General features: G+C 54.4%; 2 protein-coding genes and 1 non-coding gene across 3 annotated transcripts; all 3 read right to left on the reverse strand.

The window, feature by feature from the left end:
• Positions 1-2,716: 2,716 nt before the first annotated feature.
• CTHT_0037720 lies at positions 2,717-2,797 on the reverse strand. The gene is given in 2 exon segments: positions 2,717-2,753; positions 2,760-2,797. It is a non-coding gene; the product is annotated as a tRNA-Glu (tRNA).
• Positions 2,798-2,874: 77 nt separating this feature from the next.
• On the reverse strand, positions 2,875-4,687 carry CTHT_0037730 (guanine deaminase-like protein; the record flags this gene model as incomplete). The annotated part of the gene is made up of 3 exons (XM_006694132.1): positions 2,875-2,911; positions 3,205-4,351; positions 4,435-4,687. The coding sequence occupies 3 exons, from the start codon at positions 4,685-4,687 to the stop codon at positions 2,875-2,877; spliced, it is 1,437 nt and encodes a 478-aa protein (XP_006694195.1).
• Positions 4,688-5,779: 1,092 nt separating this feature from the next.
• On the reverse strand, positions 5,780-11,490 carry CTHT_0037740 (fatty acid synthase alpha subunit-like protein; the record flags this gene model as incomplete). Its single annotated transcript, XM_006694133.1, has 3 exons — positions 5,780-5,890; positions 5,948-10,902; positions 10,959-11,490. 3 exons carry the CDS (start codon positions 11,488-11,490, stop codon positions 5,780-5,782), a joined length of 5,598 nt encoding a protein of 1,865 aa, XP_006694196.1.
• Positions 11,491-13,294: the final 1,804 nt, after the last annotated feature.

Below are 13,294 nucleotides of genomic sequence, written 5' to 3' on the forward strand. Positions count from 1 at the left end.
CGCTTATTGACCCCAAGGTGGAAATCAAGTAGTTTATGATCAATATTTTGAGTCTTTATGCGCACTAGAAACAAACTGCGGAGTTTATTACGTCTCACTTGCAGCCAAAAATAACAAAAGCTACAAACTTTACGCTAGATTTACTATCTGGCTTGCGCTTTCATTTTCTGTGATCGGCTTTGTATTTCAGTGTGTGGGTCTCCGTGGTCTTCATGGATTCATCACGCTCTATGTAACGGGGACTTGGTCTGGTGCAGGCAGCGATCAAAAATGGGTCGAATGTGTTAGATGATAGCCACTGATGATGTAGGGTGCACAATAAAGTCAACTGATACGTGTAATAAGCTTACTTGGTTCTCAGCGTCCTTGTGTTCGGGAGAGGAAAAACCAAGAGAAGTCCTTCAACGTGCCTGAGCAGCTTCCTTTATGGAATCTTCCTGCCCTTGTGAGTCCCTCGGCCTTCCAGGCTTTTCAAGGGTCTCGTCCTCCTGCCTCGACCATCTGGCTCATTCGGTCGTGTGGCTCCGTATATCTTCCAGGATCAACCACGTATTTTTGTCGTTCACAATCATTCTATTTCTGGTGTCCGTTGTTTTGGCAGTCGGGGATACCCCTTTCCTTGGACTGCCGTGTCTGTATGACAATGGCATATCGATGAGCAAAAACTTGCCACCCTCCTCTATTTTGGCGACATGATTCTAACCGTTGAGATGCTTAGCTGCATTGGCTAATGCAGGAAGCGCCTTCTAAGGTGATGCAGGTGACAGATTCGAAGAGCAGCGCCATGGAAATCATTCGCTTTTGGGTTGGAAGTGATTACAAGGCCTACTACGAAACTTGCAAACTAAGGAAAATTGAAGCAGCATACTATCCGGCTCTCGAGCGAGAGGGCTTTGAGTGAGTACATCACCTGGTTGGAAGAGTGGAACAAAAATCCCTGAACACTTAGCGGTATTACCGTGTGCAGAAGCAATGGAACCTTTGGGGCTCTCAACTGCCGCAACATATCTTTTCAGAGAATATCAGATACGGCTGATACCGGAGTAATTGAGCTGTTAGACATGAAAACTTCAGCTATTTTGCATGAAAACATGGCCCAAGATATCTACACTATCTTCATGTATGAGATGGCATCAATTAACGATGAACTGCGCGACGTCAAGCCTCACCGATCTCCAGTCTTTTCCTCCATTTAATCTTATCGAAACAATAGCTCCAGTCTGGTCTACAACCAATACCTCGATACCCTGGCCAGGATTCCTTGCGAGCCAAGCTGGCTACAGAGTCAGATGCTTTATTTAGTGTGGTTCCTGCGTTCTGTCATTAAAGTGAAACACCTCAGCATCGAAGCAGCGGAAAGCTGCGCTGCAGGACGATAGATCTTAGGAGTTAGCAAGCCTTCTGATTGATGGGACTTCGTCTACTTTGTTGAGGACTTTAACATGATGAGAGGGGAGATCGGACTTCGGGCTGCTCAAACACTCGGCGGTGATTCAGTTGGTGATATCAGGAAGCCTGATGCAATTTAGGTCTTTAGAGTCGACAATATAACAAGAACGGAAGGATGATCCGGATCATATAGTCATTTTGGTCTGGAGAAGGCTGCTTTCCAGGATAATTAACGTCATTTTTCATTCCTTGTGGGCTTCATTACTACCGAGTAGACTTGGGTTTCAGACTGTTAGTACGAACTCGTAAATAGGGCCAGATGCCGAGATTATCATCAACGATTATTAATCACCTATCTGTGATATCTACAATACCCAGTCAAGCGTTCTCCGAACCCGTTAATCTCTTGTTGCACGTATATAAAGGAGTATTACCGGCAACACTAGTGGCACGTGTCACTTTGCAACGTTTCTCATGTACTTTATGAGCAGCACGGATTTAGCTTTGTGGGACGAATATTGTAACGTATAGAATTAAGAGGACTCTGATGACGGGGATATTAGTATACCCGAATAGATAGTTTGGATGAGGATGCGGAATGCAGTAACTTGTCGCAGATGACCTTTCTGCCAACCGAGAATTGTATTACCATGGTATGCTATGACAAAAGGAGTCCCAAGGGCGCCTTTGTGGCCCTCAGAGAAACATGTTTTCTTGTCACTAGACTTTCAGAAAGAGGACAAAGGCTTAGGAAGGTTACCGCTAGCCCATTCACCGTATGCGGTCTCGTACGAGACTACACCCTGATATTGTTTTATCCTCCTCGTCATGGAAGCTGACGAGTGTCTTCGGCATCCTCCAACGATACAACACATCCATTGCATACCGCATATGGCTAAGGAGTCGGGGCTCATAAGCCAGATGCTGTGGACGATCTGTGGCGGTGCTGTAGGACCGAGCGTTGGGGCAAATTATATAAGGACTGGATCATAGCCAATGGCGAGACGCCGGGGATGAGCTTTAACGGCATGACTCTCGGTGAAGATGTATTTGCGGGAACACCAGGCGGAAGCGGCACCGACCAGGCACGCAGGTAGAATTGTCTTCTGTCCACTTCGATTCCAACAATGCAGCAGAGGCATATCGAAGGCTGCTTTGAGGCCCCGGATCAAGTCCTGCGACCGGCGAACAGATCGGCGAGACCATTAGGAGCAGCATCCTGTCATACATAATGCTTGAACCAATGACAGAGATTTCACTTGCTTCTTAAGAGCACGGAAGGCATCCCAAAAAGAAACACCTATTGTGGGAATAGACAAAAAAGAAGCTCGGATACGGGGAGTCGAACCCCGGGCTAGCGAGTACTCATGTTTGAGAGTCGCTGATGTTACCGCTACACCATACCCGACTAAATCGCGTATGTTTCCCGATTTGGCAAGAGCGTAGCGCTTGAGGCGCTCTTTTATTTAATAGAATTGCTGAAGATCAAGTGGGGTTGGGCTGCGTCGCACATATGTGGCGTCTAAGAATCTCTCAAGTCAGCAGATTCGAGAGCAATGAGGACGTGTTATGATCATCGTTGTCCTTAATTGCAGAAAAGGGTAATAAAAAATTATCTCGCTACGAGCAGACAACTGATATCACACACACACACACCAAAAAAAGAGGTTCATCGTATCTTGAACCGACCCTTCAAAAATACTCTCTTCAACCGCTCCTCTCCGGTCCTAGCTCCAACTCCACCTCCTCTGATGCACTAACCGCCCCCTCACCCAAACCATCTTTGTATTTCGATCATCCCCGCAATACACCCACTTCGCAATCCGATCCGGCCAGCTCTCCCACCCAAACACATCCACATTCCCCCTCTCTCCCTCAACCTCATCCTCCATGCCCCCATCCCCCTCCTCCCCTACGACCCTCCCAAGCGACACCAACTGCGCATCCCACTCCATCCCCTCCTCAAACGCGCCCACTTTCCCCTCCAACCCCACGACCCTCGCCCCTCCTCTTGTCGCAAGCCACAGAACCTCCTCCACGCTCAACTTATCTCTCTCCCCATCTCTCGGAGCATTAAAACACACGTGTCGACTCACTAGGACCGCCTCCCGCGCCGCCTCCAAGATGCTGGCGCTGTACCCACCGCTGACGTCGGTTCCCAGGCCAACAGGGATGCCATGATCAAGAAGGAGTCGGCGGATAGGTGCAGCGCCGCTGGCTAGGGAGCTGTTGCTGCAGGGGCAGTGGGAGATTGTAGCGCCACGATCGGCGATGAGTTTGAGCTCGGAGGGAGTTAGGTGCACGCCGTGGGCGAGGATGGTGCGGGACGTAAGCAGGCCGAAAGCGTCGTAGACGCCGGCGTAGGTCGATTCGTGCTGTTTGGCGAGGGATTCGTCGCCTGTGGCGCGAGCCAAGACGGCTGGGGGGAAGAGCTCCTTCACGAGGGCGATCTCGTTCTTGTTCTCGGAGATGTGCGTCTGGATGGGGAGGTTCTCCTCCTCTGCCAGCTTGCCCAGGCGCTTCATCAGCTCGGCTGAGCAAGCAGGCGCAAAGCGGGGGGTGATGATCGGTCGGACGAGGTCCATGTTCGGGTCGACCTGCTTGATATAGGCAATGCACTTCCGCGTGGCTTCCTCTCCGGCTTCAGGTGAGGCATCTTTGTAGAAGTCAGGAGATAGCGCCGAATCCATGCATACGCGGCCGACGAGTGCGCGCTGGCCGGCTGTCAGACACAGGTCAGCCAACAGGTTGGTTGTCTCGACGTTGATAGTGGCATAGTATGCCGCGCAGGTGGTGCCGTGGGCGAGAGTCTTGCGAATAACGCGGGCATAGACGCGACGGGCCTTGACCGGGTCGGCAAGCGACGACTCGAGAGGAAAAGTGTAGGTGTTGAGCCAGTCGAGGAGGGTGGAGCTGCCGAAGATGCCCGCATTGGGGTACTGAGAAGCATGAATGTGAGTGTCTGATGGCGTGTGACGATAAATCAGCCCCTGATCCCTGTACTCTTGTGGTGGATGATGTGCTGCAACAACGGGCGTAACTCACCAATAAATCCCGGAAAGAAGAATTCTCCGTCCTTAGACTGGACAAACTCAACGTCTGCTTCGTTCCACCCGAGCCGCGGAAGTAATGTCTCGCGGGCCTTGGCAAGGTCACCGCAGTCCTTGTCAACAGCAACAATCTTGCCAGTCTCGTCCACGGCGATTGCTGAGTCGTGGAGATACTCGAGCTCGCTGAGAGCCTTCGAGTGAACAAATGTGCCGAGGAACAGCTTCCTCTTTGCAGTCGATGCTGTCATGATGTTGCTGAGTTATATGGCCTGCTGACTTCAGGACAAGGAAGTTCTCTTCTGAGCGGAGAGATCTGACGGTTATGATTTGCGAGCGGGGTGGGGATTCAGAACGGCGCTGGGGAAATTGACAATTAAGTCGGGCAATACAGTCGACGACCTAATTAAATAGAAGATCAGCAACTTCTTTCGAGAATAGTCTTCAATTGAGGGGAAGCGAACGTTATTCCACCCGATCGACTCTTAAAATGCCCAAAATGTTCCGGGTTGAACAGCCAAACGCACCTTGTGACTGGGCAAAATCACTATAGATGATAGAACAAACAATGGATGCTATGAAACCCGCAGCTTTGTCACTTCGGACTTTTTGATCAAACAAATGACTGGTACTGCCTTTGAAGTCGCACCCGAGAACTGAACACCAAGCCCGAACCAAGAGACCAGACCAAAGCCCACGACTCCGACACAACGGCGGAGTCTGGCCTCTTTATCTCCAAAAGTCAACACCCACAGTCTCTAGTCTCCAGTTGGCAGTCCCCACGCCGCCTTGCGATACTTATCGCAGACCCCTGCAGATCTCAATCCCCGGGCGGATCCCGTCTTGGCAGCCAAGCCCTGGTCTGCTCGGCCAGCGCCGCCGCCCGGAGATCGCCAAGCCCCCATGAAACACGGGGAAGCAGCCGCGCCGTGGATGGGATTCCATGCCATTTCCCATCTTCTCCATCCAAGCTTTCCATGTTTCCGCGTCCGACCCACCTGCCTGTCAACTGCATCACGCCGACGACCTGCAACATCTGCGACGGCGTCCTGCGCTAGAACAGCACGGGCAGCTCCTAACGGCCTCTACAAATCTGTCACCTGTCTCAAAATCACGCTTGTCACCTTTGTCGATTCCGGCACTCTGGGAACGCGGCACGTCGCTCTGCCGCCCGCATGAAACCATGACACCCCATTCTAAATTAGTCACATCGGCCATAGCCTTATCTGATATCTATCTCCGTCTACCTAACACCGGCAAAGTTATGACCATTCCCTGCGATAAGCCCTCTAATAGAATGCAAAGCCCAAGAATAAAGCACATCAGCCCTTTCCATCAGCAAATCACAGCTGCGCTGTCGCAATCGCTGCAGCTTGGCTGTCCGTGTAAGAGATAGACACGCTCACGCTCTTGATGCCCGCCTTCTTGGCCGCCTCTGCCGCAGCACCATGCAGCTGTTCAAATGTCAGCAACCAATCATTGCCCGTTCGCACGTTAGTGAGTCAACTTACTGATACAGTGGGGGCGCCGTTTTCGTCTACTAGGATCTCGATGTCCTTGAGTGCAGCGCCCGCACCCTTGCTAGACACACCAAGAGCCTTGAACACGGCTTCCTTTGCAGTCCAGCGGCCGGCAAACGCCTTCTGCGGCGACCGACCACTCTTGGACGCTAGGCAGTACTTTTGCTCAGCCTCCGTGAAGTTGCGGTCGAGGAAAGTGTCGTTATCCGTGTTAATAGCAGAGATGTCCTCCACATCGACACCGACCCGCGTGTTTACGCTCTCGAGGCGCCTAGCCTCGCGGCTGAGCACCGATTCCAGAGACACCTTGGGCTGCGCCGCAGCCTGCGTTTTCTCCGACAGCTTCATGAAGTTGGGAGGAAAGATGAGCTGGCCCGTCTTCTTGTCCTCAACAACACGAGCATCAGGGTTCAGGAGAACAGCGCTAAGCTGCTCATCGGTGTACGGCGCCTTCTCCTTGGCCTGGAACAGCGTGTTGTTGATGAGGCCGTTGTGGAAATAGCGGTACGCCTTCTTCTGGCGGGCCTGGACCTTGGTGCAGTACTCGTTGTACGTCTGTTCATCCAGCGTGGCGTACAGATACTTGGGGTGCACACCAATGCACTGGGCTCCCTTCTGGCCGAAACCGAACGAGGTGACCGAGAAAGCCTTGATACCATCGGTCTGGATGCTGCGGTTCGGGTACACGATGTAGTCGAACTGCTCCATGACCTTGTCCACATTGTCGGCGTTGCGATTGCCAGGCACGAGACCTGTGTTGAGCACCTGCAGGCAACCGTTAAGCATCCAGGCACCAGCGGCACCCTTGGGATGGCCGGTGAGGTACTTCTGGAAGATACCTAGGACGGCATTGCCCTTCTTGCGGCCAAGGTGAGCAAGCTGCTGGCAAATGACCGACGACTCGTTCTTGTCGTTGGCTTTAGTCGATGTGCCGTGGAACGAAGCAACATCGAGGTCATCGATCGTAAGACCCCATACGGCGAGTGCACCGCGAAGAGGAGCGATCGTCGGATCATTCTTCCAGAAGAAGTTGCCAAAGCTGCGGAGAATCTCCTTAGCTTGCTTCTCGGCCGTCTTCTCGATGTGAGCAGCCCTGTGCGCGGCATACTCCTCAATCTCGCTCTGAGGACGACCTTCGGCCTTGAGAGCCTCGATCTCAGCAGCCAGGTACTCGAACTCAGCCTCCTTCTCCTCCATGACCTGCTTAGTGCGGCGTTCGATCTGGCGGCGACGGTAGTTGATGTCAAGCAAGGGCGACGGGAACTTGCCGCGATGCTCGCGGGCCGTCGTGAGAACACCCTGGCCGGGAGCCGGGACGGAACGGCCGATCTTGTCCGACGCAGTGGTCGTGAGCGCCAGAATACCGTAGATGGGGACGCCCATCTCGAGCGCAAGCTTGGCAGTCATGATGACCTGGACACCAGAACCTTGAGACTCCATGAAACCATTGCGGGTAGTGGTTGTCGGGCGAGACATCTCCTGAGGGGTGCGGCCGTGGGCAAACTCGTCGACAGCGTTGCTGGTCGCCTTCATGTTGGCGAACTCGTAAGAGCCCTCCTCACCAAAGTCGTCAAAACCGCCGACCAGGCAGATGCGGGCCTTGCCCTCCAATATGGTCTCGACACCAACGTCGACGGACTCGACGGCCGTGGCGCAGGCAGCAACAGGTGTCTTGATCGGACCAGACGAAGAAAGCAAAAGCATGTTCACCCAAGCCGACATGGTGTTGATGAAAGACTCCTGGAGGATGTCATTCTGAAGCGGCTTGTCGAGGAAGCGGTCGCGATGCATGCCACGAAGAGCTGTCGCGCCACCCATACCAGACCCGATGCAGTTGCCTAGCTCCGAGACGTGGACATACTTGTAGAACTCGTACGGGTCGGTGATACCCGAGGACAAGAGAGCCTCAACGGTGGAGACGAGCACGAACAGGCAGACAGGGTCGACCTGCTGGATGATGTCGTCTGGGATACCATAGCGCTTGGCGTCCCAACCGGTCGGGATTTGGCCGGCGACGAGACGGTCGAAGCGCAGCGCCTTGGGGATCCAAAGAGTCGCACCCTTCTTGAAGCGGACTGTGTACTCGCCCGATTCAGGAATCTCGAAGATCTCGACCTTATCCCCGTGCTCGCGCTTGAACTGCTCGGCCGTCTCAGCGGAGCACTGGAAGGGATCCAGATCCTCCTGGATGACGACCTCGTGCAGCAGCTGCTTCTTGTTAGGATCGTAGCCACCGAACAACTCAGGCTCGATGAGACGAATGCCAGAGTGCTCCAGGATGTACTTCTCGTACTTGGGCTTGACGTCCTTGTCATCTACAGGCTCGCCAGTCTTGGCATCAACCCAGCCCGAGTACGGCTTGCCCTTGATGAGACCATTGTAGTTCTTGATGAGGCCCATGATCCACGCCATCTCGATGCAGCCCTCTAACGAGAATTCTCCATAGGCTTCCATCTCCCAGCGAGTACGGGAATTGCCCCACGGGCCGACCTCGGCGAACCCGGTGACAACGATAACTTTTTCGAGATCGACCATGCCTTTAAGCTTGTCATTGAGGGGCTGGATGTCCTTCTTCCAATCGGGAAGGGGAGGGAAGTCGAACTTGATGTTGGCCCGACGCTCAATGATCTTCTTCTTGTAAAGAGCCTCAGAGGCCTCGCCGTTGACGACCTTATTCTCGGCAGCCGTCTCCTTTGTGACAGCCTGGCGGATCTCGCTGGTCTCGGTGAGGTTCTTGCGCTCTCTGGTCATCAGCTCATTCAGGTTCGGAATGAACTGTAGACCGCCATTCAAATCGGCGCAGACGGGCTCGTTCTGGCAGAGGTCAACGATGGTTGGCGCCATCAAACCCAGCAGGTTGAACGCCATTTCCTGTTGCGAGAACGTGCGAACGCCAAACTTCTCGACAGCCTCCGCAACAATGTTGTTGCCAGACATGAGACCTGTCCCACGAGTCCAGCCGATGATGGCCCCGCAGATGGTGAGGTAGTTGCTCCAGTTCTCAGATTCCCAGCGGTTGAAGAGAGTCTCAAGACCAAGCTTTGACTCGGAGTACAGACCGTCGCTGCCGAAAGTACCATGGTTGGGCGAGAGAGGCAGGATGACCTGCGCGGGACGAGTCTCGTAACCGCGGCTGGCCTTCTGTGTCTTGACAGCACCAAGCAGACGAATAAGGTTGGTCAGCATGATACGATGGGCCAGCTCGGATTTGGAGTCAATGCCATCGATCTGGCGACCCTGCTCGGAAATGGCGGCGAACGGCACGATGTAGTCAAGATCCCAGCCGAGACCGTTTTTGGTGTCGTAGATGTACTCAACGAGGGCGTTGACGTCCTGCACGCTACCCTGGTTGAAAGGCACGACGACGAGCTGGGAGCCGCGAGCACCATAGCGGGAGTACATGGACTGGTAGTACTCGGTGACCTCGCGGGAGTAGCGGCTGGTCGTAACAATGACATGGGCGCCGCCGCTGATGAGACCCTGGAGCACCTCGGCACCGATGGAACCGGCACCGGCACCCGTCATGAGGGCGTACTTCCCGGCAAAGGTGAGACCATCACGAGCAGCTTTCTCCAGGCAGTCAAGGTACAGGCTGGTAAGCTTCTTGTTGTACTCCCAGCCCATGACACTCTTCTTACGCAGGTGAAGGAACGGGATAGTCTCGGTTTTGGCCTTGGGCTTGCCCTTTTTGGGCAGGCCAAGGCTCTTGCCGTTCGTCTGACCGAGAATCTGGTTCTCGTTCATTTGCAGGGCACGGATGATGTCGCTGTACAGGGCCTTGATCTCCAGCTGCGACGTTTTGGGGAGCTTGTGCTGCTGCTTAATCAACTTGTAAATCTTAGCGAGGTCGTTCTGGACCTTGATCCGGTTACCATATTCCGAGATCTTGCCTCCAGCCGCCATCTGTTGCACATAATGCTCCAGCTTGCGGCAGCTGGGCCGAGGGACTTCCTCGTACTTCAGGTTGCCGCGGGCATCAATGGTGGTCTTCGGGCCGGTAGGAATGGCGACATCCTTGTACACGGGGTTGGCATTGAGAACCTCCTTGCAGTTCTCAATGAGTTGAGCACCGAGTTCCTTGGCAAGCTGGTACGTCTCGCCACGATCCGTGGGGCAGTTGTCGATGTGGTACTGCATGAACTCCAGGAGCGTCGGATTAGCGCGATTCATGATCCGAATGCACTGACTGACGATCTCGCGGTCGACCGTCTTGAGCCTGCCAAAGATAATATCATAGTACATGCTCAAGGCATCCTGGCGCGCCCAGTTCCATGAGGAGTCGTAGACACGGGCCTTCAGCGGGCTGAAAACCGGTTCAATACCCGATGCGTAGAAGTCTCCGTGCTCAGCAAGCCACAGGTCAAGCTGGGACTGCAGGACCTTGGCCGACTCCTGAGAGGCCTGGTAGGCCTTGTCTCCTGCACGAATATCAAGCTTAAGGTATCTGGCAATGAGCTCCAGCTGCTGCTTGAACAGAGCCTTTTGGTCGCTCGTGAGGGCTTCCAGAGCGGCAGGATCCATCAGCATGCCGCCACCAGCGCCGGCAGCCGGGCCAGCAGCCGCAGCCGTAGACAGGCTGATGCCGGCGTTGGCGGCATACTTCTGGGAGACATCGTCCAGGAAGGCCTTGGCATCCGCCTCTGATCCGAGGCGCGATGGGGGCTCCATGGTGATAGCCAACAGGAGCACACCATCTTGGCGACCCGGACCCAAACCCCACCTCGTCTCTAGGTACTTGCGTGCTGTTGTAATGTTGAAGCCACCAGGCATCTTGGACGAGATAAGACGGGCGATAAGGCCCTGAGAAGTCTTGCCCAGGTTGCCGTCAAAGGTGGCCTGCATGGCGGCGCCGAGCTCATCGAGCGGGGTGTCTTCCGGCTTCTCGGGCGTCGAACCGAACTCCTTACCGAGATCTCCAAGAATTTCATTCTGGAGCGTTGACTTGCCTGAAGAGACAGATTGATCAGCAGAGCAACAAACACGTGGGGCCACTCAAACTTACCGCCAACTAGGTCTTTGATAGCCTTACTAAGAGGCACTTCTTGGTATGGCTTCTTGAGCTTCTGAGCGATCAAGGCGCGCACGATCTCAAGGGCCGTAACAGGGGCATCGGGAACCTGGGCGGCGGGACCGACACCAGGCGGTGGCGGGGCAGCGACCGGGGCCGGCGCCGCAGCAGGGGTGGCAGCCGGAGCCGCGGGGGCAGTCGGAGTAGCAGCCTGAGCCGGAGCGGGCTCGGGCTCCTCCTCAATCGGATCGACATCATAGTAGATCTCTTTCGCGTCCTTGCTGTAGCACAGAATCTGGCGCTGAGCAGACTTGGCAGCGTCGTAGGCTTCGTACTTGGAGGCGAGAGTCCTCTTGGCCATCACACTGAGGGTGTCCGCGGGGCCAATTTCGACAATGCGCTCGGCCATCTGCTCGGCCAGGAAAACATCTTGAGTCTCAATCCACCTCACCGGCGAGGCGAATTGGTAGGCAAGAAGCTCCACAAGGAGCGTGTGGGCAAGCTCCTGCTCGACTTCAGGACGCATCTTCGCGTTCTCTATCCCTCGACTGAATGGGAGCAACTTTCAGTTCGGAGACGTTGCCAGCAGTCAAAAGAATGCCCAATTACGCGTTTGGGGGCAGAAGGGCGAAGTCAGCGAATTACGGGGTATCTCGATGGAGAACTGACTATCACCGATCCTTCCCAGACGTGAGAAAATAGAGGGAGAATTAGGTGTCGTCTTGTAGCGGCGAGGGACTGGATGTGTCTGGGAGAAGGAAAACGTGATTTCTTCGATGCGACGTAGGCAACTGCCAGCGATTTCAAATGATAGGTGAAAAAGTGAAAGGTGCCCCTCCAGTCAAGGGCCTCCGTGTCCCAAATTCAGGTCTAACGGCAGCAGGGCAGCTGGAGTAAAAAGATTGACGGATTGGAGGGGAAAGATCGGAATGCCAGAGGCGGAGATCTACTTCCTTAACCACAGACAAGCCACGGGGCGGTCCGGCTGTTCCTTGGTACGAGGGCAAAAAAATGGCAGCAGCCGCAACGACACGCCGCATCTGTTGAATGAATTTTGGGTTCAACACCCCTGCCGGCGATAGCTGCCATGCACGCTGCTTCTCAACCAAACAACCCCAACTAAACCTAAATTGGAATAGCGTCCCGCCCGCTTGTTACCCCAAGGGGTTTTTGGGGGTGGATCGTACGGCCTTTTGGCATGTACTGTACCCGACCCCACGGTTGTTTCGTCTCAAATTACGCCTGATACGCATGTAATAATCATGGGGCGTCTTCCAGCCCGACTCCATGGAGTCCACCTCACCGTCCATCCGAAGAACCAGGACCGCTCAAACACAGCGAAACGAGAGTTTTGGCCGAACGCAACCGAGGACATCAGATCTGCTTCCGAAAACCATACCTGCAAGGTGTAATCATCTCTGATTTGACTGGTCGCTCAACACATTCTGACCGAAGGCACGATGGTTTTTGGGTTGGGATGCAGACAGAACGCCCCGGCTGATAGTGATGAACCCTTTCCCAGTGGCGCAGAGGTGGTTACCCAACGTAAAAATCCAGATCAGATCGTCTTCAGGCTTCGAGACAATGAAGAAGCCCAATACAAGCGCAAGGCATTCCTTTAGGTGCAGCTCAACCCCTCTTCCTGATTTCTCCACGCTGTCCTCGAGACTGCCATCTATAAAAAGAGGGGTTGTAACCTGATGGATGAGGGGCAATGCTTTACTCGCAGCCCAGAGAGTTTGCCCTCGCTTTTTCTATGGGCTCGGCCTAGATGCGATCGAGATGCCCTGATGATGAGACCCCCTCAGATGGACGTGCCATCCGTTGCATCCCCTCGAGCCACCTAACCGTTGCGTTGTGGGAGCTTCTCCGGGTTTCCCGGCTTCCACGTCAGCCTCTTGCAACCCTACCTTCGGGATTTGCGGGCTTCGATTGTGCTGGGTGTCCACGTCGCTGCATACCCCGCATCCTGAAGAAGGAACACTGCAGCGGCCAAAGAGACTTCCTGAATGCTTCATGGTTGACTTTGAACCCTGCTCTGCCCTTCGTCGCCATCGCCGTTATCACTATCATCGCTTTGATATCTTGCCACTCCATCAGCCCGACTCGGCCCCGGCAGTCGCGGTGTGTGAACCTTAAGGGCTCGGGCTGATAAGATTCCCGATACGCAGGCACCCCACCACCTTACGTACCAGAGGCTGTCAGATGTATCGGTACCTCAACGGGGGGGCAAGTGGGTGTCAGACGTGACAGGTAGGGTTGCCGCTGTGGGCTCGGCTATCCGGGTTGGATGGAAATAGGGTGTCCTTGCGACTACCGGGCAATGAACC

Source organism: Thermochaetoides thermophila (genome assembly GCF_000221225.1).
Source record: "Thermochaetoides thermophila DSM 1495 unplaced genomic scaffold scf7180000011816, whole genome shotgun sequence".
Taxonomy (NCBI): Eukaryota; Fungi; Ascomycota; class Sordariomycetes; order Sordariales; family Chaetomiaceae; genus Thermochaetoides; species Thermochaetoides thermophila.